This window comes from Prionailurus viverrinus, chromosome D4 (genome assembly GCF_022837055.1).
Source record: "Prionailurus viverrinus isolate Anna chromosome D4, UM_Priviv_1.0, whole genome shotgun sequence".
NCBI lineage: Eukaryota > Metazoa > Chordata > Mammalia > Carnivora > Felidae > Prionailurus > Prionailurus viverrinus.
Genome location: NC_062573.1, coordinates 79488809 through 79505519, shown reverse-complemented (window position 1 = coordinate 79505519; position 16711 = coordinate 79488809). Strand labels below are relative to the sequence as shown.

General features: G+C 46.9%; 1 protein-coding gene and 1 long non-coding RNA gene across 4 annotated transcripts in view; both read left to right on the top strand.

The window, feature by feature from the left end:
* PUM3 (pumilio RNA binding family member 3) overlaps positions 1-4650 on the top strand; it is a 38940-nt gene extending 34290 nt beyond the window's left edge. For both annotated transcript variants that reach the window (XM_047829498.1, XM_047829499.1), the window contains 2 exons: positions 922-1012; positions 4362-4650. In XM_047829498.1, coding sequence (XP_047685454.1) covers positions 922-1012; positions 4362-4494 — 224 coding nt within the window. In that variant the 3' untranslated portion in view covers positions 4495-4650. The remainder of the gene's footprint in view (positions 1-921; positions 1013-4361) is intronic.
* Positions 4651-13256: 8606 nt separating this feature from the next.
* LOC125150124 (uncharacterized) overlaps positions 13257-16711 on the top strand; it is a 191388-nt gene continuing 187933 nt past the window's right edge. For both annotated transcript variants that reach the window (XR_007146240.1, XR_007146239.1), the window contains exon 1: positions 13257-13664. This is a non-coding gene — a long non-coding RNA (uncharacterized LOC125150124). The remainder of the gene's footprint in view (positions 13665-16711) is intronic.

Here is a 16711-nt window from a genome sequence, read left to right as displayed (position 1 = left end):
TGACCACTAGTCACTTCCTGAGTGAGCATTTTTCACGAGGGAGAACTTGCTCTTATCCAAGCACGAGGTGTTGCTGTCAGACATTCACTTCCTGAATGCCTTTCAGGTCAGGGTTAAATCATTAAATAGTACAAAGAGATAAAAGCACGACCAAGTGCTCATTTTATAAGAATTCATTGTTTGTCCTGAGTAATTATTTCTAAACAAAGTCTAAAACCTGGATCAGAGTAGAAGGAAATGGCTGTATTGGAAACACATTAAACAGGGGCGCCTGGGTGGCTCCGTCGGTGGAGCGTCCGACTTCGGCTCAGGTCGTGATCTTGCGGCTCGAGAGTTCAAGCCCCGAGTCAGGCTCTGTGCGGACAGCTCAGAGCCTGGAGCCTGCTTCCCATTCTGTGTCTCCCTCTCTCTCCACCACCCCTGCACTCTGTCTCTCTCAAAAATAAATAAAACATTTTGTAAAAAAGAAGACAATTGTAGGACCTTAATGGCTTTTTAAAATAAAAATGAGGGGCACCTGGGTGGCTCAGTCAGTTAAGCGCCAGACTTCAGCTCAAGTCATGATCTCAGGGTTTGTGGGTTTGAGCCCCACCCACATCGCACTCTGCTGACAGCTTGGAGCCTGGAGCCTGCTTCCGATTCTGTGTCTCCTTCTCTGTCTGCCCCTCCCCCACTCGCACTCTGACTCACTCTATCTCTCTGTTTCTCTCTCTCTCTCCGAGAAATAAACAAAAAAATTTAAAAACACACATCAAATAAATCAGCTGGAATTTTTAGTATTAAGGAAGATTGAGTCAGAACTCTCTTTATTCACTTTTTTATTGGAATATTTGTAGATTTAAGGGCAGTAGAGAAGTAGATTGGGAGTTTAAATCTTGGTGTGATGTTCACTAAGCTTCAGTGTATTTTTCAATTTTTCAGGTTGTTTCGCAAAAACACTTGTAGAGCATGTTGGTGTGAAGAACCTGAGGTCCTGGGCCAGTGTAAACCGAGGTGCCATTATTCTTGCTAGGTACGTACGTGTGTGCCTTGGCCACACAGGCCCCTCCTCCTGCCTGTTGGCGCAGAAGCCTCTTCCTCCACGTTCTTCCTTGGGTCTGTCCTTGGTGTCTGATCGCTGGCCATCACTCCCGGTCCCTCAGGGTGCATACGGGCACAGCAAATAGCAGAGGCCAGACGTAACTCTTTCAGTCGGTTCTTAGAAGTTTATTTGACGGCTTTGACCAAAATAGAATTGGATTCTCTCTCTTGCTCCCTCGCTCTACTCAGGAAAGCGCTTTACGTCTGATTAATGTGTAGGGGTCACTTTCACGACCTTCTTTTCTCCCCAGGTTGTGGAGCCCTCCGACACCCGATTATTATAAATTATGTAATTCATAGGATTTGCCAAGTATATACGTTTTCTGGAACATTATTATGGCCATTGGGAATTATAGATATCAAAAAAAAAAAAAAGGGATCTGTAGCAACTAGTTCACCTTTTGGCATTTCGCGTTCATTGGGCTTAAACTGTACGTTCCGAAGTAATAAGCCATCAGTCCGGCCAGTGTCACATCTCCTCACCTGGTCCTTGTTCCTGGAAGTCTGTGTTGGCAACCCCTGGACATTTTGCCTTTTGACCCTCCTCGTGCATATGCACAGTCTCCCCCTCGCACACACCCTTCCTGCCTCTGGCAGCCACCTATCTGTTCTCTGTATTTATGAGCTGGGTTTTGTTTTGTTTTGTTTTTGTTTTGTTTTAAATTAGACTCCACGTGTAAATAAGAGATCACACAGTGTATCATTTGATTGTTTCATCACATTTATGGTTTTGACCAAAATTGTAATTGCATTCTTATTAACGAATTAGTCTTGTCCCTGTGAAAACTGACAAAGTTGCTTTTTAAATCATGCCTGACTTTACGTGTCATTTTTCTTACTTTCCAGTATTCTTAAAAGGATTCTGGGAGCATTTGCTACTGAAGTCTGCATGTTAATTGTTTATTTCTAATTAACATGATAGAATACTGATGATTTGTGAATCGAGGCATGTGCTCAACTTGTCTGTTGTTCTCCAGAGTTACTTGGAGTTTATAATTAACAGGTCATTGAAACTTACGTACGTTCTGTTCCTGGATGTGAAACCCTTCTATTAACAGCATTCATTTAAAATAGATTTGTTTGTTATTGTGAAGTAATCACTGCTGATTTTTTTTTCCCCTGCTATGTTACCGAGGTTTGGAAAAGGGGATACGTTTGAATTTCCCACAGTATGTCACATGCAGCATGCTGTGTAATTTGATCTGTTTTGTTTGTAAAAGTTAGAAGTCTTTCTTCAGTCTACGATTTGATTTTGGTACACATATACCCATAAACACGGTCCATACAATCTGTTACTTCAGGTAGATCAGGATCTCCAAATATATGGGCGGTGCGGTTCATTTTGTTCATTTCTTATGAAAATTAATTCATTTTCCAGTTGAAGTTGAACAGCCAGAATCCATTAGCCGAAACATGAACTTTTTTAAGATGAGTTTCTTTACCAGGCGTTTGGAGTGTTAACACCTACTGACATATTCTTTCATTAACGCTCAATTAACTAAAAATTTCAACCATGCCATGAAATTAATTTGTAAAGATTGCTCATCAATCAAAGCTGCTCTTGGGTGGATTTCAAACATTAGAAGGATACTACAGATTTATTTTGGAACATTGGCATGTAAGATATTTGAGGTTGTGAAGGGGTGCTGAACTACATATAACCTAATAATTAATACAATAATCAGTTTTAATGGGTTTAGAACAGTCATGTGCTTGACTTGTTTGGTAAAATTCTCTGCTTGTGTATTTTACTTCAAACTTGTGCAGTATTCCCTAGATCTTTTTTACAGTAAGTGAAAAGGCATCCTTGGTGAGAAAGAGGATCAGCCTTGTCGGCTATCTGAAAAACGACTCGGGGCAGCAGAATCCTCTAGCACTTAGATCATCGTGGGTTTTAGACACCCTGCCTGGGTTTCGATCCCAGCTCACTGTGCGGTCTTGGGCAAATCACTCAGCTTCTGTGGACCTTCATTTTCTTGGTTGTAAAATTAGATTAGTAATAATCATAGGCTGTTATGCAAACTATAGGAGATGGTGTATGTAAAATTCTTAGCTTTACGTCCAGCGCGTGTGTTCAGGAAATACTTTTATTACGTCCACGCATTATGTGAGTGCGTGCTTAGCCAGAAACTACCCGGTGAGTCACGAATCTGTTAAAAGGGCACTTTACTTCGCACCTTTGCAAGTGGCAAGCCGGGCCTTGTCCCCCGCCAACGGCAGAGTGCTGCTCGGTGCTGCTGACCTAACCGTCCTCTTTGTGGACGTGCCGCAAGTTATCAGGACCAGGGACTTGGGGAAATGCCAAGTGGTTTGTTTCTAGGATGTGTTTCTGAGGTCAGCATTAAATGTGGTCGTGCAGAAGGGGGGAGCCCTGGTCTTCTACAGTCGGGTGCCTGTGCCCCAGCCCCTATTTAAAGAGAAAGGGGTCTCGCGGGCTCTTGGTAGCAGCCTCTGGGACTCCGTTCCCTTGTGGGGATAGGGCTCCAGCAGGCTTCCAGGAAGCAGAGCTGACTGGTTTGTTTTAGCGGCTCCCGTTCATGAAGTACTCGCTAAGTGCCGTGCCCTGGCGAGGTGCCTCCCATATGTGATCATTTGAGCCTCAAGAAATCTCTCCGGTAGGGGGTGGCTTGTGTTGTTGATCCCGTCTCTAGGTCAGGAAACAGACATTTTAAATAGCACGCTCTGGTGGGTACAGTTACCGAGTGGCTGAGGGAGGTTTCAAATCTAGGCCCTTAAGCTCCTCACCCTTTTGGATGTTTTAGCCACGGAGTTTAGAAGGAAGGCTCTTAGCTGCTTCCCTCTCGGGCCCTCCACCTTTCCTGCATGGCCCCTGGTCACTGGTGCTACGCGGTCACTCAGGGAAGTCTTCTCGGTCATCTGTGTGCCCCATGGTACCATGAAATAGAGAAGTAAAACACAAGGTTTCTGTTCTTGAGTTTCATCTGGGTAGGAAAGAGGGGCTAGAATCCATGCAGTAAACACATTTAAGACCGGGTGTTGGTCCTAAGATAACCAGCGAATGTAGGACCCGTTCTGTACGGAACGGAGTTCCGTGTGATCTGCCAGCAAGATTATAAAATGTTTTCTATTTACGTGCTCTCAGAATATAGGCTCCCAGCCCCCCTCGTTCATCTGGTGAATTAAAAAGATGTGTTTATGATTGTCAGGCTTGTCTCACAAATGGGTGAACTTTTTCTACCTTGGGTGGAGATAGTATTGGCAGATGGTTAGGGGTTTTTATGAAATGTCATTTTTTTATTGGTTGATTGTTGTCTCCTCAGCCTTCTCCAGAGCTCCGATCAAGAAGTTGCAAACAAAGTCAAGGCTGGACTCAAAGGCCTCATTCCCACATTGGAGAAAAACAAAAATGCCAGCAAAGGAATAGAAACGCTGCTTGAAAAACTGGCCGCATAGTGGAGATAGTTAAGAACAAGATGGAATCTTCTTTCCTGTTCTCTTTTCCCAGAGCGGGAAAGAAGGGCCAGGGGCCGCCTTCCTGGGAGTCTGGGTGCTCTGTATATGTGCTTCTTCTTTGTATAAGAGTCTATTTATAAAACAGTTTTCTAAAAATGGTCTTTTTTTTTTTTTTTTTTTTTAATCCCAGCCAAGTCTTCTGTCTTTGGAGTGCTGAGCAAATCACACGAGGCCATGACGTAAAAGGCTTAACCATCGTATACAGGGGGACCAACCAGATACATCCCAAGTAGAAGCAAGAGTTGATTCAAGGGAGAAGAGGTCTCCTTGAGCAGTGGTCTGAGAGGGCTTCAGGGAGGGGGTGGCACTTGGGGACCTTGAAGGAAGTCAGGGTGTAGAAAAAGGGATTCCTGGGGAGTCTGTTGGGAGCAGTGAGGTGAAAATTAAGCGTTTTTGCAGGCACTTCAGGAAGCCTTATGACCCAGAGACAGGATGGCCTGAGGCGACAGCAGCCGCCACATTCCCTGCTGCTTTGGGGATTGGGTTTGGGGATTGGGTTTGGGGTTAGATTTTGTTGGCCAGGCATTCAGGTAAGTTCAGGCTCCTGAGAGGAAATGTGCTACAAGAATGAGGGGGTCACAGTGGGGGCTGGGTGAAGGTCAAGGTCACCGGGAAAGTCTCCCTATCTTGGGAGCCGCGCCTTCCCAGTAAATAGCTCCCTGTGATCGGGCATTTTTCCTTAGGAGTTTGCCTTAAGCAGCTGAAGACTTGACAGGGTTCGAGTTAGAAGAAAGGCAATGCAAATTTGTGAACAGTGCAGAAATTTAAATTTAGGTGCAGGTAGATTGTTTGAATTTTAAAACTGTGCTTGGCGTTGAGCAACAAAGTTGAAGGGTTGGTAGACTCATCGTCGCCCCCGCCTGTGACAGCCTGGCTGCCCTGGACACTCACCGAGCCCCAGAGCTTTCTCCCAGTAGCCTGTCCGGACACACCCTGGGGTCTGTCACTGCAGGGCACCTGCTGCGGAGTTGCTGTGCCTTACCTGGGCGGACTGTGGCGGTCCAGCACTGCCCCCCACCGCACCCCCACAGGATACCAGCATCCCACCTGCCAGGGACAGGGAGTCCTGGCCCTGGAGCCCGAGAGCCCATGCCTGTAACTTGGGGGTCCTCTCCCCAACCCCCACCGGGTCTCAGGGTGGTGGGGGATTGAGGTGAGGAGGTAAATACAGAAAAGCCAACAGCAGAGCTTGCTTCTGTTTGACGAACACACTGGGAGCTTGTGTTGTCCACGGAAAGGGCGTGTTCACCAAGAGGAGGAGAAAATCCCTACTGTTCTGTCTACGAGACTAAACAAACATATAAAATTAGAGTAGAGTGGGGCCAACGCAGCCTGTGTTCCTCTGCCCGCTCCTCCACACCCCTGCTTTTGCCCAGCTGGGAAGGAACTACTTCCCCTTCTTTTCAGCTCCACTGCGTTTTGAAACGCTTTGGAGTTTTTATTGCGGGTTTTATTTGTTCCCTTTCAAATGTTGGTTGTGGGCATTACAGATGGAGACCTTTCCCCAGCCCTGGTCCCCATCTTCTCTCCGTCGTCCCAGGAGAACGGCATCATTTTGGAGAAGTCCGTGTTCAGGTCTTAGGTGGTGATGCTGCCCTAGGTTGGTAAACAATTGAGCAGTGAACTGCCCTTACGTGGCCCATACCATTTCGGTTTTCCTGGTGTTAATCAACTTGCTTCCTTCATTTTCATTCGCTTATTTTTCTACATCCTTCCTGGTTTTTCCCAACCTTCTCATCAGAATTGCTTCAACGTTTCTAGCAGGTACCATTTTCCTCCTTTCTTCAGCCTGGAAAGGCTCCCATGTTACTCAGGTGTCCCCACCTTTCCCCATGGCTCCGGTGTCCTAACTGGCGTGCTTTGGTGCCACTGTGCCACACGTGGGTCCTAGAAGTGCCGAGGTTTTAGCAGCCTCCTCCGTCACTCCGCGGGGCCACGCGAACACTTCGTGGTGTGGCTTGTCCAAAAGAACTCTGGTGTGAACTAATCCCGGGGGCCTATTCCTTGAGTCACTGGTGGATTGAAGGCGGCTGGCCAGTGAACCTTGGAAGTGGGGTTCCTGGGGAAGGTTTCTTAGATCACAGGCCCCCCGCCCCAGGAAGGGTCCCTCTCATGCCAGCCAACCTTGGATGTGCTCACTGGACGCTCAGAGCAGGCGCGCTATCGCAGCCGTAGAAGACAGCATGCTGACCATGGCTGAGCCAAAGATGGAAAGTCGATCTGTGGGAGAAATGAGTCCTTGGGAGATGCCCTGCTACTGGACTCCTGGTTCCGTGAGGCAGTAAGCCCACTCATCAGGCCATTTTGAATTGGATCCTTAGACACCTGCTGCCAAGAGTGTGCTAACCTGACTCCCAATATTAGTTTCCACACTGTAACACATTGAGCCGGCTAGCATTCCCATTTCCCCTTAGAGACACCCCTCCTGGAGGCAACTGGCTTTCTGGGTGTCCTGAGGACCTGCTATACAACCACCATCATCATCCTGGCCGTCTCTTCGTTTCTCCTACGGAAAGCCCATTTCCAGGATCCCATGCATTTTTTTCTTGCTTAAGCCCCTCTTGAATGGGGCATAATCTCTAGTAACTTGCTATGAAAGAATGCAGGTGAGAGTGAACATCTTCATTACACACCCTTTCACGCCTGGGTGCCTAGTTGAGCTGGATATAGAATTTTGGTTGGAAATTAATTTTGCCTCAAAATTTTAAGGACGTGGGTCAATATTTTCTTTGATTTAGGGTTGCTATGGAACCCTTACACCACCCTCGTTCCCACCCTTTTTTATATGTGCCCTTTTGCAGGGACAGTGCTTCTCCGGAAGGTGACAGGACACTTTTTAATCCCCAGCTGCCTTATCTTGCAGGTCATTGTATGAGGTGTGTCTGTTTCCCATCCTTCATGCCAGGCATTTGGAGATGTTTTAGAAAATTTCAGTTCTTCCCTTCTGAGAGTTGCATTTGTATCATTTCCGTCTCTGTCTCTCTCTTTTTTTTTTTTTTTTCCCTGTTTTCTTTATTCTTTGGAATTGCTGTTAACTACCATTTTGAATGCTGGTTTGATCCTCTAGTTTTCTATTTTCATTTCTTTGGCTTTTTGTTTTGCCCAGAAATGAGAGACCTATTTCCTCTACATCTTCTGCCAGCCTTTCCACTGAAGTGTCCTTTGTGTGTGTGTGTGTGCCTTGGATGAACTCTCTCTTCTCGGGATGTCGTATTTTATGTTCATTTTGCTTTGTTTTGTTTTACTTTGCTTTGTCTCTTTTCTATTATTGCTCTTTGGTTTACTTTGGTCTCTTACGTTTGAAGCTTTGCTGGGGAGATCTTTGGTTCTCTGTATATTTAAGACCCTGAAATCTGATTAGAAACGGGCTAGCCTGTTATTATAGCACAGGTGTAGGGGCTGCTGTTTCACTGAAGTCCTCCAGACATCAGGATGTCTAGGCCTTTTGTCTGGGGCCCTTAAGTGCCTCTGGAGAGAAATCCACCTGCCTGCCAGTTTTCTAGTTGCTCAACACTCATTGTGCAGATCTGAATTAACCCATATACTTACCGTAAGGACAGTGCCTCTCCCTTGTGCTGTCTTCTCCACCGGGGCCCTAGCTTAGTGGAATGGAACCAATGCAAGTCCAGACGAGGACTTCTGCCAAGGTTTGGAGTGGTAGTAAACCAGTTTTGAAGCAGTCCCCCGTTTTCTATCCCACGTCTCTCCCCAGTACCTAGAACCTCGAACTGCTGACATGTCGTTTATACCACGGGGAGATTTCACCTGCTCTTCTGCATTCACCTTTCTCAGCCCTGCCTCCTTCACTGCTCTCTGTTCCTCCAGATATTTGTTGCAAGTGCACACTCACCGGTGGCTTCTCTCCCAGGCACTTTGTTCCAGTGAGCGTGTACCGTTTTTAGTCTTAGCAGAAATCTACACATGGTTTCAACCAAACTGAAAAAGAACCTGGCTGGCTGCGGCCGGGGAGGTTATTTTCCATGGAAGAGCTTGATTTGAGAATGTCTTTCATTGCAAAATTCAGCTTTTTGCAGTTTTCAGATTGCACCAACCCCACGCTTTCCCCAGGGATCAGACTCTGCCTACAAAGAAGGAAGAACCCTGTTTTCCTTTTAAGCCTGGGGTGCCATGCCTTTGTGTAATGGAATCAGGACCCTTACAGGAAACTTCCTGCATGCTTGATCTCAGAGGATTGGCTCTTCTAGGACATGGCGCTTCTGTTACTACGTTCAAAGAAATTTTGAAAAGATTACATCTTAATTATAGCAGGTTAATCACTCTTAAGTCTGAGAAAGATGAGGGTGTGTGCGTATTTTTAGACTAAGAGAGCACAAGGTCTCAAAATCAGCAGTTAATACTGAGCCACTAACCATAAACTTTCTACGCCAGAACTAATGAGCTAACCAAACATAAAAATCTGCTGCTTGAGCTCTTTTCTCACTTCTGATCTTGCTTAACCTAAGGAAACTAAATGTATAATAATCTCTACCTGATACATGTTCAATTAAGCCCCTTTGAGTTGGTGAGTTGAAATCCTAACCCCCCTATAAGTCAGAATGTACTGTATTGGGAGACAGAGCCTTTAAAGAGGTAACATAGGTAAAATGAAGTCTTACATACTTCATTTACATACGGTGTACCCCAATCCAATACGGCTGTCGTCCTTAGAAGGAGATGAGACCCCACTCACATAAGAGAAGACCACGTGAAGACAGCCAAGGAGGGAAGCCACTCAGTGAAACCAACCTTGCTGACACCTTGATCTTGAACTTCTGGCCTCCAGTCCTGGGAGGAGATAAATCTCTGTTGTTTAATGCACCCAGTCTGTGGTATTTGTTATGGCCACCCTAGCAAACTAATTCATCTTTTCTGTTTAAAAAAAATTTTTTTAATGTTTATTTATTTTTGAGAGAGAGAGAGAGAGAGAGAGAGAGACAGGGTGTGAACAGGGGAGGGGCAGAGAGAGAGGAAGCCACCGAACCTAAAATCTGAGCTGTCAGCGCAGACCCCCCACGCGAGGTCGAGCCCACGGACCGTGAGATCATGACCTGAGCCGAAGTCGGACATTTAACCAATCCAGCCACCACCCAGGTGCCTCACATCTTTTCTTAAATTTTAAAACACCACCACTAAAGGGACCTAACCCGAATTCCCTAACCTGCTCCCTGGCGAATTCTTAAGTCTTTTAAATGAACATTCTTAAGCAGGAGACACAGCATGCTCCTTGGATCCCATGACTTTCCTGCACAGTAACCAAAGGGCTCCTCTATGTGCATTCCCAAGTGTGCAAACACGCTGCCCGCCGTGTCCGTGTTTGTACCCCAGAGAGTGCCTTGCACGATACGCTGCTGTTCCTACTCCCATCCCTATAAAGGAATAATGTTTGGACTCTTCGATCAAAACGTTTAATCCAACTTTTAAACATGGGTTTGTGCCCGCTGCTGAATCTAAGTGGACAAAGCTGCAGAAATGTGGCAGTGAGAAATGTTGGTCCGTGCTCTCTTGTTGTTCTGAGGGGAATTATGTCTTGAGGGAAAATGATTAGCGCTTAGTTGTGCCTGTTGTGTGATGACCGCTTGAATGGAGCTGATGGGAACCCGGTGAGGTTATGAGAATCATCTGACTGTGCTCTTGATGGCTGTAATTAAGCATAATGAATAATTCAGATAGTTTAAATGACTTCCAGATGTTTGAAAACAGACTTTCCTTTTAGAAACCCTCGTGCATTTAGAACTCATATTTTTATTGTTAAACCTACCAGTAAAGACATGTGCTGGACTTGCTGTTACCTTCAGCCGTTTGCAGTGGACAAAAGAAAGACCGTGCTTTTTTTTTTTTTTTTTTTTTTTTTCTTTTTTTGAGAGAGAGAGAGAGAGAGAACACTGGCAGGGGAGGGGCAGAGAGAGGGAGACAGAGAATCCCAAGCAGGCTCCACACTGTCAGTGCAGAGCCCAATGCAGGGCTCCAACTCGTGAACCGTGAGATCACGACCTGAGCCAAAATCCGGAGTCAGATGCTTAACGGACTGAGCCACCCAGGCGCCCCAAGAAAGATCATGCTTCTTAAAGACGTGTGTATGTGTGCGTGTGTGTGACAGCAAGAAAGCCACATGGGGGAAAAGGACAAGTCAGGGCTCATTTCTGTTGCCAAATGGACTCCTCTGCTCTATCTTTTTTGCTTAATACCTAAGTCTAGTTCCGAATAGAGAACTGTTGTGTCTGCTTGTGTCAATAACCCAGCAGATACAGGGTTCCCCTCCCACATTTCACAGTCGCCCTCTTTGGGGAAGGTGAACCCATCGTGACCTGCCTCCACCTGGCTCAGATGACCCAGGTGTTGCAAATCACACCACCTTTCTTTCCCTTGGCCACAGTTAGCGGGTGTTGATACTCTTCTGAACTAGCATCTGGTTAGAATGTGGGAGAACGTTAAAACCAGGACATGGGAATGTGGTGGGCCTTTGCACGAGATGCTGCGGAAGCTCCTTCCCCTGGGTCTCAAGCTCTTTCGTCTGCTTGCCTGGATCTTACTGTATTTCATCAGTGCTAAAAATGCACATCTTTTGGGGGCGCCTGGGAGGCTCCGTCGATTAAGCGTCTGACTTCGGCTCAGCTCACGATCTCACAGTTCCTGAGTTCGAGCCCTGCGTCGGGCTCTGCGCTGACAGCTCGGAGCCTGGAGCCTGCTTCAGATTCTGTGTCTCCCCCTCTCTGCCTGTCCCCCACTCATGCTCTGTCTCTCTCAAAAGTAAATATTAAAAAGTGCACACCTGTTTTTTTTCCTAGTCTGACAAATCTGAAAGGATGCATCTTAGAGTTGATGGCATCTTGGCCTGGCCATTTTTAACAGGCAGCTGTGTTTGTTAGTGACACGTAAAATCATGGGTCTTTGAATCCAGGCTGATTACAGATGGGAAAATACAACGTCCCATCTTTTCCTCTGGACCTTAGCCTGCTTTGGTTTTCCATAATAGCTTTCCACTGCCTTCAAAACTTTTGTTTACTGCTGGACTCCTAGAGGTGAACAGGGTTAGGGTGAGGTATCTTCTATATATTTGCACACAAAACACACCCCTTTGGAAAAGGAAAATCCAGTCAAGTTAGAAGCAGTATAGCATAGCGGCTAGGAGCATCCGCCCAGAGCCCCATTGTGATTTGAAGCCTGGCTCGTAGCTGGGCTTCCTCGGAAAAGTCACATAAGCTCTCTGCTTCAGCTTCCTCATTTATAAAAACATAATGCACAGGTCATTGTCACTGTGAGAATTACATGAGCTTATATATGTGGGGTTGGGTTTTTTTTTTTTTGGCTTTACAACTTTTTTTTTTTTAACGTTACATTGAGATAACTGACATGTGGCAGTGTATAAACAGGTTGATGGGTAAATTTATATATTTCCACGGGAGCGCTATTGTGGCATTAGCTAACACCTCCATCCGTCACACAATTACTATTTTTTGTGGTGAGAAATAGCAAGATAGTCTCTTTGCAAGTTGCATGTTTATAATACGAGATTGCTGCCCGAAATCACCATACGGTATTTTAGTTCATTTCAGGGTTATTTACAATAGCCAAGATGGAAACCAACTAAGTGTCCGTCAATGGAAGAATATGTAAGGAAAATATGGTAGGTGTGTATCCATACATACATCTATCTATATCTATATCTATATATCGATATCTATATATGGACACACATGGTGTGGCATTATTCAGCCATGAGAAAGAAGAAAATCCCACCATTTGCAACAACACGGGTGGATCTTGAAGGCATTCATGCCAAATGAGAGCTGTCCGACAGCAAAGAACAAACACTGTTATGCTACCTCTTATATGAAAAGTCTAAAAAAGCCAAACTTGTAAAGAAACCGAGCAAACGATGGTGGTTACCAGGCTGCGGGAGGAGGAAAATAGGTCAGAGGTCATTTAAATATACAAACTCCAAACCAGCGGGTAAGTCCTGAAAGTGAAATATGTAAAGGACCTTCAGCTGGGCCTGACACAGCCCAGGTGGGGCTCCCTCAGGGCCAGGCTTTGGGGATGGCCAGAAAGGCCTTTGTGACAGCTCTGGAACCTTCCATCAACATCAAACATTTCAGGGGACCCCGGTGGGGGGGCTCAGTCGGTTAAGCTTCCGACTTCGGCTCAGGTCATGATCTCGCAGTTCCTGGGATTGAGCCCTGTGTCAGGCTCTGTGCTGACAGCTCAAAGCCTGGAGCCTGCTTCAGATTCTGTGTCTCCCTCTCTCTCTCTCTGCCCCTCCCCGGCTCACGCACTGTCTCTCTGTGTCTCAAAAATAAATAAACATTTAAAAAAACAACAATCAAAACATTTCAGCAATCCTTGCCCTAGAAGGCAAAATATACTTGTTCGTTTGGGTATATATTGGCTAAGAGATCACCTAGAAACTTCCATGAACTCATTACCACTTTCAGGTACATATTTTACAGTTTAAAACATCAGCGGGGTTCCGTAGGCAAGAAGGTCACAGGTGTAAGTCATTGTTTTATTTGTAGCTGGTGCCCAGGGTAGGAGGGTAGTAAGATCCGGTTTGCAGGCCCCTTAGTTCATCTCTTCTCCCCACAGGGTGAGCTGAGAGGGAAAATACTTGAGCTCAACTCAGCTGGTAAGATGCAAATGACCTTGATGGGAACAGCACCTTCAGCGGCGGCCTGTGACCCCCACCTTCCTGCAGAGTCTATCAGCCAGCTCCAGTAGGAGGCAAAGAGCTAGACAGGTTGGGAAGGGCTGTTTGTTTGCTCAGGGTAGGCAAGAGCAAAGAAGTGGGGGGATTTCAGCTCGTACAGTAGCCTTGGCCTCCAGGGGTGGACTGTGGGTCTGGCCCAGAGACGACAGGCTGACTCCAGGGGGGTTTCTGGAGGGCACATGGGCCCTGCCTGACTTCTGCCTTTGCTGGGGAGGTGATCTCACTCTTCAGTGTCTCATCTACGACACAGGCCACCTGCCTCCTATTCCCTCAATTTACAAAGCACTTTTGCAAACAAGATTCCCTACAAATGTGAGGGGATGTGGAGGGTCGTATCACGGAGAAAACGGCTTGGTGTTTGCGGAGGATCTGGCTTTGAGAGTGGGCCCCGGCTCCGACCAGGCATGTAAGTAAATCACAATCTTTGTGAACCTTTGTTTGCTTATGTGTCAGATTCAAGATGATATCTGAAGATAGGAGGGGCTTGGGGTCAGAAGCCCGTGAGATTTGCATGTGAGTGGAGCCTGTCACAGTGTATGTTTATGATTCCTCTGGATAACACCTTGCCTTGTTTACTTACCAAGTCACAGGGCTGCAGTATACAAAACTATGTTAAGTAAAATTATCAAAAGTCTAGAAATAGGGCAAAAAAGATGTGCCCCGTTGAAAGGCCTACTAGAGCGTTAGCTACAAAACCACAAGATTTTTTGATTTTTCTAGGGGGATATAATGTTGCTTGACACACTGTTAATTAGAGCTCAGATTCGGGAAAGGTGGGTCGTAAAATGTCGAGATCAATATGCCACAAATACTTTCTGTCCAAAGTGGAGACAACTCAAGAAAGGACTTCTATTGCCCTGTAAATGTTGCTGTAACTTTGTCATTTTATTCTAGTAGTCTTTCACTGAACACAAATGCGTCTGTGTTAGAGGAGGGAAAAATAATCTTTTTCTGTATTCTTCTGAGCCCTTCTAAGCCACCCTTTCTGAGCCGGAGCTCCGGTAGCAGAAAACGAGCAGGGGAAAAGGGCACAAATTGGTTTAAGTTCTCCATGACACAAGAGCCTTGGTGAGAAAATTCAGACCCAGAGAAGTAGTAAACCTGGGCGTTTTGAGAGGAAAGTCACGGGAAGATGTAATAAAACAAAAAGGATAGGAGCTTAGTCAACTGGGGGAAACAGCAAGTCCCGCTCCTTAGGATTTCTCCTGGCGTCCCTCCGTGTGGGACACCAGGGTGATCGCTTTCCAGCAGGTGGAGGGAGGGAACCTCTCCCGTGCGGGTCCTAGGACCTGCTTGGAGAAGGTCAGAGAGTCGTCCTACCCCTGCTGCTCGCCAGATTCCTCCAGCGCATGTGTCCTGAGCCCCATCAACGTACAGAGCTTGACCGTCCTGCTTTTTTTCCTCCTTCAACGCGTTCTTCCATACTTGGAGGAGAACCGTGTTTTTCCTGTTCTGAAACTATTTCTGCCCTGACCCCTGGGCTTCTCGTTTCTGCCTTGCACCTCCGACGTAATGATCCGTTTGTCTGCGACCTTGCTGGACGAAAAACCCTGGGAGATGGAGTCCCCCTTTCTAGAAGGTAGCCGTCAGGGGATGCCCATTTCCAAATAGGGCAAACGAGGACAGGCTTTCCCACTCTCTGAAAGTAATGCGATCCTGTGAGCCCTTGTGGAAACAAAATGGGATCAAGCGGAGAAAGCAGTTACCGTTAATCAATCCGGAAGGTTTTCTGAGTGTTTCCAGATCCCTGGAAATAACCGGCCTGAGGCTTTTTTGTTAGGTTAGGACTTGTGCTAAGGGGTGAGCGAAATAAATCGAGGCTAAGCACACCTGCTCGCAGACACAGTTTAATAAATACTAGGGCGGCCCGCCCGTGGGAAAGGCTGGGTGCTGCTGCCCTGGGCCGGGACTTGGTGGGGGCACTGCCCGCTGCCGGGGTGCCCCCCTTCCACAGAGGCTCGGCGCAAACACCCTGAACGCCGCAGCCTTCTGTAGCTTTCCGCTTCCCTAAAAGCGAAATCCCTCTTGTATTTCTTTCAGTTAGCAAAAAACAGGTACTAACGCAGGTCTTCTGTGAGAGCAACGTAGCGTGAGAAAGTTGAGGATGGCAGAGATCCCTGCATATCTGCTTGAATTTTGTCCACTGCAGTTAGGACACGGCCATTCTGTAGAAGACCCTGTTAGATTCAGATGGCATTTTACTTTTTTATTTTTGAAACATTTTTTGAAACGTATTTTTGAGAGAGATTGCAGTTGCAAGAGCTGGGGAGGGGGGGCGGCAGGGGCGGGGCGGGGTGGGGGACAGAGGATCTGAAACGGGTCGGCACAGAGCCCGATGTGGGCCTCAAACTCCCACACCGTGAAATCATGACCTGTGCTGAAGTCCGATGCTCAGCCGACTGAGCCACCCAGGTGCCCACCAGCTTGCGAATTTTCAGGGCGATTTAATCACTGAGAAAAGGGCCCGAAAAGAGAATTTCCCCCTTGTGATGAGAAGACCTAAGTCGTAGCCACAGAGAACTCCTGGAGACGTGGATGAACCAAGAAAAGTGGTGAAGAACAGAGCAGGCCACTTGATGGGCAAGTGTGTACCCCGAGACTGAAGTGGGCAAAACGTACAGCCATCCTTGCATGGGAAGGAGCTACTTCAAGTTAACTGTCGAGAGAAGTTTCTCGGAGTTCTGCCCAGACCCGAAGCGCAGTCAGAAAGACTTGAAATCCCAGCGAGTAGAGAGTAATCCGTGTGCAGTCTGTATGTAAGTCCACCAGCAATAAAAATCCCAGACTGAAGAGAAAAATCTCTATGGTGCCTACGTGCAGTATGTCTTAAATCCTTTCTTTTTTCACGGTATTAAGATAGCTTCTCTCTCTGCTCGTTTATAAGCACCCTGGATATTCCTGTGACCCCAGGGTGCCTACTCTTCTTTCAAAAATGCCAACTAAGGCCATTCCCTGCCTCTTGCCTTCCCCCGTGTGTGCCAGGGGGAGAAAGGCCCAGCAGTCTGGGGGGAATGGCCTCCGGGGACCTGAGCAGAAGTACGTGGCCTTCCCCGTCCAGGACTGCGGGGCGGGGAGCTGGGTGTCCTGAGTCACCGTTGAAACACCAAGGCAACACCTTGTGCTTGATTCTTTGGTACAACAAATCCTGCACTGGGGACAAGGTGCGAGAGCACTCGGTACACGGTTTTCAAGGGTTGGCCTAGGAATTGAAGAATTGTCATGGGAGAAGGAAAAGATCTGTGGGCAGGGAGGAGTTCAAGTCCCCAGCTTGCCAACCACAAGGTTGTGTGACTTACGGGCTGAGCTCTGTATCTTAACTCTGTCTCCTGTAAGAAGAGGGGCTTGGAAAGTCTCCCTCCCCTGCCCTTCCCCCTCTGTGTGTGTGTCTGTGTGTGTGGGTGCAGGCGTGTCTCGGGGTGTCCTGTCTCTCTCTCTCTCTCTCTGTCTCTGAAA